Source organism: Pelodiscus sinensis, chromosome 1, assembly GCF_052426305.1.
Source record: "Pelodiscus sinensis isolate ZL-2025 chromosome 1, ASM5242630v1, whole genome shotgun sequence".
In the NCBI taxonomy this organism is placed as follows: domain Eukaryota; kingdom Metazoa; phylum Chordata; order Testudines; family Trionychidae; genus Pelodiscus; species Pelodiscus sinensis.
Window position 1 is genome coordinate 334,373,049 of NC_143052.1, and position 12,575 is coordinate 334,385,623.

General features: G+C 41.8%; 1 protein-coding gene across 8 annotated transcripts in view; it reads left to right on the forward strand.

Moving 5' to 3' along the window:
* DLG2 (discs large MAGUK scaffold protein 2) overlaps positions 1 to 12,575 on the forward strand; it is a 1,584,089-nt gene that overhangs the window by 200,687 nt on the left and 1,370,827 nt on the right. For all 8 annotated transcript variants that reach the window (XM_075919430.2, XM_089775764.1, XM_089775765.1 and 5 more), the window contains one exon: positions 11,117 to 11,262. In XM_075919430.2, the coding sequence (XP_075775545.1) occupies positions 11,117 to 11,262 (146 nt within the window). The remainder of the gene's footprint in view (positions 1 to 11,116; positions 11,263 to 12,575) is intronic.

Here is a 12,575-nt window from a genome sequence, read left to right on the forward strand (position 1 = left end):
GATATCCTGACAAAGAATTGGTGGTTAGCCTCTAAGTCATATTTTTCAGGGTCCTAACCCAGGCACATAGGACTAACAATCAGAGCAGGGCAAACCTGAGACTGTGAGAAACACAGGAGGGCATTGCCAGGGTTAGTACTAGGGATGTAAGAGCTCATGTAATTGACTAACCAGTTAAACATATTGTTTAACTGGTCACCCAATTAAAAGTATTAAGTGAGGGGCTGCTCCAGCTGCTGCTGGGCTGGAATATCCTTCACTCCCTACTACAGATAGGGGCTACTCCAGCCCAGCCTGAGCAGCCCCTGCCTGAAACCCCTCTGCTGCAAGCAGGGGCTGCACCAGCTGGGATGCCAGAGCAGCCTCTGCCTGTGGCAGGCCAGGGTGAAGCTAACCAGTTAACTGGTTAAATCATCACTTCCCTAGTTGGTACCAAGGGTCAGAGTCCAAGTCTACTTTCAAGGTCCTAGTCAGAAGACAAAATCCAAATCAAGCTGAGATTGAAACCAGGAGTTCAGGAGCAAGAAATGGTCATAGACTTTAAGGTCGGAAGGGACCATTATGATCATCTAGTCCGACCCCCAGCACAATGCAGGCCACAGAATCTCACCTACCCACTACTCCCCAATATCTCAGATATTGAAGTCCTCAAACGATGGTTTAAAGACCCCAAGATGCAGAGAATCCTCCCGCAAGTGACCCGTGCCCCATGCTACAGAGGAAGGCGAAAAACCTCCAGAGTCTCTGCCAGTCTACCCTGGAGGAAAATTCCTTCACAACCCCAAATATGGCGATTGGCTGAACCCTGAGCATGTGGGCAAGACTCAGCAAACAGACACCCAGAAAAAAGTTCTCTATAGCAACTACTATCTTCCCACCATTGGCCTATTTACCACTGATAGTGAAAGGTCAATTAATTGCCAAGATCATGTTACCTCATCAAACCATCCCCTTCATAAACCCATCTAGCTTAATCTTGAAGCCAGATAGGTCTTTTGCCTCCACTACTTCCCTTGGAAGGCTGTTCCAGAACTTCACTCCTCTGATGGTTAGAAACCTTCGCCTAATTTCGAGTCTAAACTTCCTAATCGCTAACTTATATCCATTTGTTCTTGTGTCACATTGGTATTGAGCTTAAATAATTTCTCTCCCTCCCTGGTATTTATCCCTCTAATATATTTAAAGAGAGCAATCATATCTCCCCTCAGCCTTCTTTTGGTTAAGCTAAACAAGTCAAGTTCCTTGAATCTCCTTTCATAAGACAGGTTTTCCATTCCTCGAATCATCCTAGTGGTACTCCTTTGTACCTGTTTCAGTTTGAATTCATCCTTCTTAAACATGGGAGACCAGAACTGCACACAGTATTCCAAATGAGGTCTCACCAATGCCTTGTATAACGGCACTAACACCTCCTTATGTCTACTGTAAATACCTCGCCTAATGCATCCCAAAACCGTATTAGCATTTTTCACGGCCATGTTACATTGGCTTCACGGGGCTCGAACTAGGTAGTTCAGACTAGGCTTCCTATTCCGAACTACCGGTACACCTCGAGGAATCCTAGTTCGAACTACCTAGTTCGAGCCCCGTGTAGCTGCGCTGCACGGGGTTCGAACCAGCGGGGTTTTAAAAATGGCAGCTCCCCGCTTATGCAAATGAAGCCCGGGAAATTCAAATCCCAGGCTTCATTTCCAAGTGCGGTATGCCTACATTACCCCGCTAGTTTGAACTAGCAGGGTAGTGTAGACATACCCTGAGGTCTGTAACCTATCATTTAAATCAGCTTCTGTCCCAAATGACAAATAGTTTGTGATGCCAATTTTTAAAAAGGTGGTCTAGAGGTAATCCCAGCAATTATAGTCAGTTATAGGCTGGTAAGCATAACTTAAGTACCGGTCAAACTTGTTGAAACTATAGTAAAAAACATAGATGAACATATGGTAATTTGTTGGGTAATAATGTTTTTTAGAAAGGGAAATCATGCCTCACTAAACTACTAGAAATCTTGAAGGTGGTCAATAAGTACATAGACAAGAGGGATCCAGTGGATAAAGTGTACTTGAATTTTTAGAAAAACTTTGACAAGATCCTTGATCAAACGTCTTAAGCAAATTAAGCAGTCATGGGATAAGAGGGAAGCTCATCTCATGGCTTGGTAGCTGGTTAAGAAAGGTAAAAAAGGATAGGAAGGAATGGTCAGTTCTCAGAATGGAGAGAGGTAAATAGTGGTGACTCTCCAGGGGGCTTTACTGGTAGTCCTATTCAACATATTCCTAAATGATCTGGAAAAAGGGGTAAAGAGTGAGATGGAAAAATTTGAAGATGATACAAAACTACTCAAGATAGTCCCAGGCAGAGTGTGAAGAGCTACAAAAGGATCTCTCAGAACAAGGTGATGGGGAGACAAAATGACAGATGAAATTAAATGTTGATAAATGCAAAGTAATGCACAGTAGAAAATACAAATTCAAGTATACATGTAAAATGGAGTCTAACTTAGCTGTCACCACTCTAGAAGGAGATCTCAGAGTCATTGTGGATAGTTCTCAGAAAACATCCACTCAGTTTGCAGCAGCAGCAAATACAATGAACAGAATGTTGGGAATCATTATGAAAGGGATAGATAATAAGACAGAAAATATCATATTTCCTCTCTTTACATTCATGCTACCCTCAGATCTTGAATACTGTGTATAGATGTGATTGCCTCATCTCAAAAAAGATGTATTAGTATTGAAAATGATTCAGAAAAGGGTAACAAAATTATTAGGAGTATGGAACAACTTCCATATTAGGCGAGATTATCATAGCAATGGGCAGCCTAGGCTAGTGAGTGAGATGCATTAGTGGCCCTCCTTCGTCTCCAGGGGCTGCAAGACTGTCCTAACCAAGATAGTCTCCTGGGATATGGTAATTTTTCTTACTGCACTTATATACTGTACCTAAAATCTGAGGGGTGTTTTGGTCACAAGGAGGAAGGAGAAAATTTGTTCCTCTTGGTTTCTGAGGACAGGACAAGGAGTAATGGGCTTAAAGTGCAGCAAGGGAGGTTTAGATTGGACATTAGGAAAAAATTCCTAACTGTCAGGGTGGTCAAATATTGGAATAAATTGCCAAGGGAGGTGGTGGAATCTCCCTCTCTGGAGATATTTAAGAACAGGTTAGATAGACATCTGTCAGGGATGGTGTAGGTGGAGCTTGGTCCTGCCTTGAGGGCGGGGGGCTGGACTCGATGACCTCTTGAGGTCCCTTCCAGTCCTATTATTCTATGATTCTATGATTGAACTGAAGCAGTGCTTTGATTGGATGCAGAGGGAGCACACGGCTTTTACAGTCAGTGTTATATGCAATCAGCATGCACCTCACTTCATGTGCCCTTGTTTTACATGTGTGTCATGTTAGTAATTCTGGTATGAAGAAATTACATGGACAAAAACCAGTGGAATCTGGCAGCCCTGCACATGAGCAATGATAAACAAAACGTCTTGCAGGCCACATGTAGAACTCTGATGTCCCTTGGGCTGCAGGTTGCCCTGAATTTATAAGACTGGGACTTTTCAGCTTGAAAAAGAGATGAGAAAGGGAACATGATAGAGACCTAGAAAATCATGACTAGTGTGGAGAAAACCTCAGACGGGTAGCCATGATAGTCATAACTGAAAAAATTTCAACAATAAATAGTTCTGCAGCCCCTTAGAGACTAACAAAAATGTATCATGAGCTTTCATGGGACAATCCACTTCTTCAGATGAATGGGGTAAGGGGTCCAGGGTACAAATAAATAGCAGAGAAAGAGAGGGGATGGGGAGGAAAAGAGAAGGAAAAAATGGGAAACAATATTGTCAATTAGCGTGTCCGTGCTAAATGAGGCCAAGTGGGCTGTAAGTACCTGGTGCTTAGCTATTTATGTCATAAGAGTGTGGAATGTAGTGGCCCATCAAGGTCAGATCATTGTTCAAACTTTGATTCCATGTGTCAAACTTGTAAATGAAGCCAAGTTCTGTGGCTTATCTCTCCAGCTAGTGTGGAGAAAGTAGCTGAGTATGTGTTATTTATGCTCTCTCGACACAAGAACTAGGGTCACCCAATGAAATTAAAAGTTTAAAACAAACAAAAAGAAGTATTTTTTCACACAATATACGTTCAACCTGTGGAACTCCTTGGAAGGATACATTGTGAAGGCCAAGCCTATACTGGGTTCCAAAAAAGCACTAGATAAATTGATGGAGGATAGGTCCATCAGTGGTTATTAGCTAGGATGGACGGGGATAGTGTCTCTAGCCTCTGTTTGCCAGAAGCTGAGAATGAGTGACAAGGAATAGATCGCTTGATTATCTTCTCTGTTTGTTCCATCTGGGGAATCTGGCACTGGCCCCTGTTGGAAGATAGGATACTGGGCTGGATAGACCTTTGGCCTGACCCTGTATAGCTGTTCTTATGTTCTCATGGATCTTCACTAGAGGAGGCAGTGGTTGGCTCCGAGAGTGAAAGGGTTGTTGCTGTAGGGTTGTAGCAAGGATATACTGAAATACTGATGTGAAATACTGATGTATTCTGTGAGATGTGGCTAACTGAAGCTTCATGGTCTCTGGGTTGAATACCTGACAAATGGAATATTGTCTTAGGTTTCCATGGCCCAGTTTATGACAGCCAGTTGTTTGGGCTGAGAGTCACACTTTGTCTGATGTGAATGCCAGGCTTTCCTAGTACTGATAATGAAGTGTCCTGCTTGCAGTCCTCCTTGTCCTTGTCCAGGTAGGCATTGAGTAATTCTTGGACCTTGTGGGGCTGCAACATCCAGTAAATTGCTGTGGGATTAGTGGAGGTGACAGATGTGGCCAGGTGGAGATGGGGTTGGAAGGCACAATTGACATGGAAACAGGGTGATGGAGACAGGGTGGTTGTTATAAATAAACTCTGGTTAGAGTAAGAGGTTTGACCGGTTGTCCTAATGAAAGATCGTGAAGCAGTGCAGGTTTCACTGCTCATTTGGATTTACCATCAGAATGTGGATTTCAGATGGTGGCTGTGTCAATGCAGATGATAGAGTAATATTGTTAGTGCCCTAGTTTTATAAATTTACAATTTGGTACCAAACATAATGTTTTTATTTACCCATTTCATCAATTTCTTTGCAGTACTTCCAGCTACGGCACCTTGTCTTTCCATCTTAGATTGATGGAACCATTGGCTCTGATCAGGATTCCTAGGTACCCATAAGATTTTACTTATGGTCTAAAGTTTCACTGGTGCTGCATTTCTACGCTTAATCTATTGCCCCTTTTCTAAGGGGACAATAAATGGTTTTGGGAATTTCAGTTCGATGGAAAATTCAAAATCTTTTTTTCATTATATTTCTGAATGAAAAAAAAAAAGAAATAATGGAAATCTTCACTCACAAAGAGGTGGTTCCCATCCAGCCCAAATCATGAGGAGTTGATTGGCTTGAACTGGTGAGTCCCGATCTTCTGCTACAGCCAATAAGAATGCTGCACATCTTAGTGTAGAAAAATGACTTTATGCAACATAGTCTGGCCGTGTTATTGTCAGATCTCCTTAGGGAAAGTGCTTGAACTTATCTCTGTATCATACTAGCTGTGTAAGAATTGTAGAAGTGGACTTTTCTACATTGGAGCTTGAGGTTTCTTCCAAACCTGGGATTCATTCCCAAGTGGTGTTTATGTTAAACTAAAGGGCTTTCCTAGGCACCATCGTTCATTAGAGAGTATTTCTAGAATGTTTTCCAGGCACATTTTATATTGCTTGAATTTTGGGCCTTTTGCAGCTTCCACTGAGAAATTAATCTGCTGTTTCATAGATCAAGCAGTTAAGATTTTGTTCCCTCAGTATTTATCCTAGTAGTTTTATTTATTAGTCTTAGTTGTAACCACAGATTAATCCCTCTCCCTCTGATTATAACATGAAATATTTGTTGGTAGTTCACTGCTAACATGTGGTTAGAGAGCATAGGGCTGGGTATTAAGAATTCAGGGTTCTGTTCCTGACTGAGCCATGAACTTTTGTTATGAACTTAATGTCAGACTTTGACTTGCACTGGGAGTATTAAGGCACTTCAGAGGAAAAAGCCCCAAGAATTTTTTAACATGACAAAACAATGTATTTTCCCCTCTAGCCTACATTGGCTGCAATGGCTAAAACCTTTTGGCTGCAATTTTCCAAAATATTCTACCTGAGGCAGGCACCTGGCATGGAAAATTTCAGCCAAATGGTTCAGGTTTGGCAAAGTTTTATGAGCAATTGAAAACAGGGACAACAGGGATCTTACAATGGGACGTGTTGGGCAATTGCAAGTCTATCGTTAATAAGGGACCAATTCTGCTGTCCCTTACACAAGTGTAAAACAGGGCTAAATCAGTGAAATTACAGCAAAACAACCTAGTGTAACTTAGATTATTAACTTAGATGATAATTGGGCCCCTTATGAATCTTTTTATAAGTTGTTTGGGGGAGAGTTCATGAACTATTAGTGAAAACATCTTTGAGGTAGAAGGTGACACATCAGACTAGATCGGGGTTCTCAAACTTCATTGTACCATAATACCCAGGCCCACCAATGGAGGGGAGGAGGGAGGGGCAAATGTGGCAATTGCTCCAGGTCCCAGTGATACTAAGGGGCTTAGGGCCCCCAGTAGCTGCCACTTCTGCAGCAGCAGAGGCTAGCGTTGCCAGATGGTTTCAACAAAAATACTGGACACACTTAACATTACATCACAATCTACATTACATCTTATTTAGAAAATACCAGACATTTATATTTTCTCATTTATATTTTCTCAATTTGTTTCCCGAACAGAGAGCTCAAATACTGGACTGTCTAGTTCAAAACCGGACACCTGGAAACCCTAGCAGTGGTAGCTGGTGACCTTGGCCCTTTAGAATTACCACGGGAGCACTGAGCAGTTCACTCCAGAGCCCCATGCAGTGCACTCTGAAGGGCTGAGGACCAGTGGGAGGTACTGGGCTGTCCAGCTGGTGCTGGGAGCTGGCTGCCCCAGCTCCATCCCTTCTGCCCATAGCTCTGCCCCTTCTGGGAGTGCAGAGCAGGTCCCCACCCACATTGCCCATGGGCCCAGTGATCCTGTCAGCTCCTCTGGTGACACCCTTCTAACAACAAAAATTACTCATGACCATCAGAGAGGGATTGAAACCTGAGCTCACCCAAGCTCCAGTGCCCCAGTGAAGGTGCCAAAACCTGAGCCTCAGCACTCTGGGTGGAGGGAGGCCAGAGCTGAAGCTTAGGGGCTTCAGCCCCAGTCTAAGCCAGTTACAGTGGCCACATTCAAAGGGGGTCATGATCCACTTTGGGGTGCCGATCCACAGTCTGAGAATTGCTGGACTAGATTTACCTGTGCACAATTTAATATGTAGTGTAATATTATACACATGTCCATATACATTTGTAAAAGTATACAGATGCTTTTTTTCAAGCATTTTTGGACCACTCATACATTCATGCTGCATACAGAAAATTATAAGTCCACAGTGCTCTTTTCACAGCTATTTAATATTAAAATACATAAGCTTCCTTGTAGTTGTATATTGTTTTGTGTTAAACATAACAAGTTATTTAGGCGAGCTTAAGAGAATAGTAAATGTTAATGAGGTAATTGAATATAGCTGGTCAGCCCAATCTTAAGAAATAAATTACTATATTTAATTGGGCTGAAATAAATAAAATCCCATGGGTTCAAGCATTCTTGAAACAAGCCCAAGTTTCTTCCTTGAGCAAGTGTTTGGGATAGGGGAATAGAGTACAACAGTTGCACTGGTATCATAATGAGAGTGATTTTGTGTGCATGCCAAGATGGCTGCTACTCAGAAATGCCTATATTGTTAAAATTTGATCTAAGTATTTCTTACTAATTTGATAAATACCTGATACAGATTTAATTTGAATAAGATTTTAGTGATTTGGTTCCATTTATCTTGCTACAAGTCACATGTAGAAAAAAGACTAAATCATGATTACATGAAATGGCAACCAACGTGCTGCAGCATATATTTTAAATTTGGCCTCCTCACCCATCTCATCCCTAGTACTGTGTCCTGGCTTCTTGATCCCAACACAGTTATCTGTCCAGTTGTTTCCATTGCAACTCAGGCTATGTGTAGACTACAGAGATTTTCCAGAATACTGGCGGTATCACGAAAAACTTCTGCTGCGTCCAAGGAACGCATCCGCTTTTTTGGAACAGTTTCTGAAAAAGCGAATGTGTTCTTTCGGTATCCCTGTATTCCTCTCAGTGAAAGAGGAGTTTTTTCCAAAATTTGGCCCCATATAGATGGGCCAAATTTCAGAAAAGCCTCGTTTGGAAAAAAAATCAGAAAAAAAGATGCAAATTGCAGTTCATGTATTTTTCCGACTTTTCTCTGCAGTGTAGACATAGCCTCATTCCCATCCTTTGCAATGGTCAATAGAGATCATGGAAGCTTTTCAGAACCCATCACTAGAATTGTCACTTCAAGAATATTTTCACTTGACACAGATTTTAGATCCTATTTTGAGCATACCTTGACTGAGTTACTGCCCTGTTCTACAGGGATGGCACTTTCAGATTGTGGTATCATGAGGTCACAGACTGAATTGATTCCTCTACATTTCATCATGAGGCTTTGTAATCACAGGAGTGTGCTGAAATTCAGTCTGTGCTAGTGTAAAATACCTTCTCTCATCTACACACAAGTTATTTTTCTACAGAGAGAAACTTAGGCTAGGTCTACACTGCAGTGCTGTTTCAGGATATCCCAGAATAGCTATTGCGCATCTTTCGAGCGTGCCCATTATTTTGAAATATAACGGGTTCGCTATTCCAACGTCCCTGTAAACCTCATTCCATGTGGTGTAAGGGACATTTCAGAATAGCGATTTATTTCAAAATAAGTGCTGTGTAGACAGCACCAAATTTTGAAATAAGCTGTGTCATTTTCATAGCTCAAATTGCATAGCTTATTTTGAGATATGGGTACAGTGTGGACACATCCTAAAATTAGAGTCTTTGTAGAGATAATAAAGACTTTATACAAAGAATGTCTTTCTCTTTCCTTCATATACTCCCATTGTATTACTTTTTATAAACATACAACACAAAGTAGTCTCTAAAGTCGAGTGGCAAATAATGTCTTGCTTTTCTCCTGCTGACCGACTTTGTGAAACCAGATAGCACTCGGGTCAGTTTCTCACTCTTCTTTTTGTAGGACATTTACCTTGAGTTCACTATATACTAGTTTAATGTATGTTTTTTCTTGCTGGTGCAATATAAATTGGCCTGGTATGTAATCTTCTGCACTTTACACTTGTACTTTCGCCGTGCAAATTTGAACAGTGGCTACAAAAATTGCATTCCTGCTGTAATTAAAGATATTATCGTTTTTAATGGTAATAAGTGATTTTAAGTACAGGCAGTCCCCGGGTTACGTACAAGATAGGGACTGTAGGTTTGTTCTTAAGTTGAATCTGTATGTAAGTCGGAACTGGCGTCCAGATTTAGCTGCTGCTGAAACTGATCAGTTTCAACAGCAGCTGAATCTGGATGCCAGTTCTGACTTACATACAGATTCAACTTAAGAACCCCAGGCATCCCCAAGTCAGCTGCTGCTGAAACTGATCAGCGGCTGATTCCAGGAAGCCCGGGGCAGGGGCTTCCTGAAGTCAGCCACTGGTCAGTTTCAGCAGCGGCTGACTTGGGGATGCCTGGGGCAGAGCAGATGGGGTGCTGCTGGGTTGCTCCAGTAGCGCCGCCACTCCTCGGCGCTACTGGACCAACCCAGCAGCACCCAAGCTGCTCTGCCCCAGGCGTCCTGATTCAGCCGCTGCTGAAACTGACCAGCAGTGGCTGAATCAGGAGGCCTGGGGCAGAGCAGCTGGGGTGCTGCCGGGTTGGTCCAGTAGCGCCCAGAGACGCGTCTGGGCTGTCCGCTGCCCGCGTGTTCCGCCGCTTTGCTCCCCGTCCCCCTGGTCTGCAGACCAGGGAGACGGGGAGCAAAGCAGAGCAAAGCCATGGAGCACACGGGCAGGGGACAGCCCAGACGCATCTGAGCTGTCCGCTTCCCCGCGTGCTCCGCCGCTTTTCTTCCTCTCCCTGGTCTGCTGGAGACCAGGGAGACGGGCCCCGTTCGTAACTGCGGATCCGACTTATGTCGGATCCGCGTAACTCGGGGACTGCCTGTACTATGTAACTATAAATTCATACAGATCTTTCCATTTTTAGTTAATTTCTTCTAGCAATTGTGAATTATCACAGCCAGATTAGTGCTCAAATAATTTTCTATATATTGCAGTTTATCATTTTAAAGGGACATTTTTTCATCATCTTATACTAGTTCTACCCTATCTGACGATAGTGAAGTCTGTAAATATTAGCTGATTAGTCCAATCTGCTAGTATTTGAACTGACGTAGATCCAAATCCTTAATGTTTTCCATCAATAGTTAAATACAGAGTCATTTTTTGCTGGTGGGACCTGGGCTGGGCCAGAGCTGCTGCTGTTAATGGCTCCTGGTCCTGGCTAGAGCTGATGCTTCTGATGGAATAGAGAGATGCATTTCTGAAGGGGTTTACCTTGTATAACTGGAAACAATTCCTACCTGGCCTAACTAGGATGGCCTCTGTGCTCTGACCCTCTTCAAAAGAGTTCCTGTTAAAGTGGTGGCTAAGACTAGTAGCTACTCCACCACCTGGGATAGCTGTCGGGGTGAGCTGCTCTTTAGATGGCTAACATCCATTTGGTTTCTAGTTTGTCCTCCAAGATGATTTGAAGTATGAACTGCTCTTTATCTCACACCATATATCAGTTTATATATATTGTTCATTTTGTTATTGCAATGTGTTCAAGCTCAATCTTCTCTCAATAGCTGTTGTTCACATATTTTCTCAAAATGATCAATGAAAATCCTTTAAAACAGGAAAGTTTCTCAGAAATCTTCATGACATTTCAGAAAACTATTTTGCATGTTGGTTTCTGCTGGAAATATAATGGTAAACATATAATATTACAAAGTAGCTTCCAAAGTGCCTAAATATTTACAGGTTACACAAAAATATCAAGGACTGTTAAATCCAGCATATCAAATGAAGTGTTTTTCTCATTACTAACAGATATTCAAGAGTTTTATGAAGTGACATTGCTAAACTCTCAAAAAAGCTGTGAGCAAAAAACAGAAGAAGCAAATCAAGTTGCTGAGAAATGGGAGAAGACAAAATCTTCTGCTACAGGCCATGAAAGTCTGCAGAAAAATCAAGAGGTACCGTAATAGATGGATAGTTACAAGTACAATAATGAAATAAATGGCTTAGGTGTTAAAAAATGTCATATAATAGCTTTGTAATACAGGAAGAGTGGTTTTGTGGTTGAAATATTATCCTGAAACTCAGGAGATCTTCCTGTAATTCTTGACTCTGACACAAGCATTCTCTGTGACCGTGTACAAGTCACTTACTCTCATTTTGCTTCAGCTCTCTGTCTGTGAAATGGGCAGCATGGTGCTTCCTGTTCTCTATCCTTTGTCTTATCTGATATTTTGTATTTGCGTATATCACTTGCAAGTCGGTGGTCCTCCAGGAGAATAAGGAATCTACTACCACTCATAAAGGGTGAACCTCTTTACTTCATGTGTTAGTGGCCTGTGTTGTTTGAATGTGAAAGACCACTGTTCCAAACTTAGCTCTGTAAAAACATGTAAGAATTTCTTAAAAGCTGCTATCAAATCTTTCATATTTGTGTGTCTATAATTAGACCCGATCTTGATGTTTTTGGCATCCACAGCTCCCACTAAACTCAAGACCAGCCCTTAGAATATCAAGCACCATACATAACAAAATTTAGGCACTCAAGTATGCTACTGGTGGAATGATGTGAATCTATTCTTTACTATGCTTGGCTCAGATCTGTTGCTGATCAGTAGTGATAAAAAATTGCTAGGCTGCCTACGTGAACTAAATTGGCAGTCTCACCACAAAAACTAGTGAATTATTTTCCCCTCAGCAGTGAGGCTAAGGATTGCATAGACAGAGAGTCCAAACTGCTCTCTCTTATCTCCAGGCTAAGATCAAGGTACACTGACAAAGGACATGGGGTAGACATTTACATGATCACTGTAGAAACTGTGGAAAAAGAGAAGATTTTTAGGTTCCAAAGATGTCAGTCCAGTACCTCCCATGAGCTGCAAATTCACTTGTAAGCACAAATCTGAAATAAAATAAAATAAAATAAAATCTCAGAAACATAGTATAGTTCCACATGGGATTTCTTATAGGACTGTTCAGAAAGCTAGACTGGAACACAGATGGCTAATAGGATCCCTTAAGAAGTAAAATATTTGATTGTAGAAATTAAGTAGCGAAAGGAGCATTCAGATTTTGAGCAAAACCACAGCAAATGAAACTAAACATTGTTAGGAAATTTTCCATGAATGATTTAACACTAGAGTCCCAGATGAAGATACAGTTGGCTAACCTTGCTAATCTAACCATTTCTGACATGAAACTATACCACTTAAAGAAGTGAACATGAATTAGCTTTCAGTTTATTATCTCTTGAAGTATATGGCAATAATGG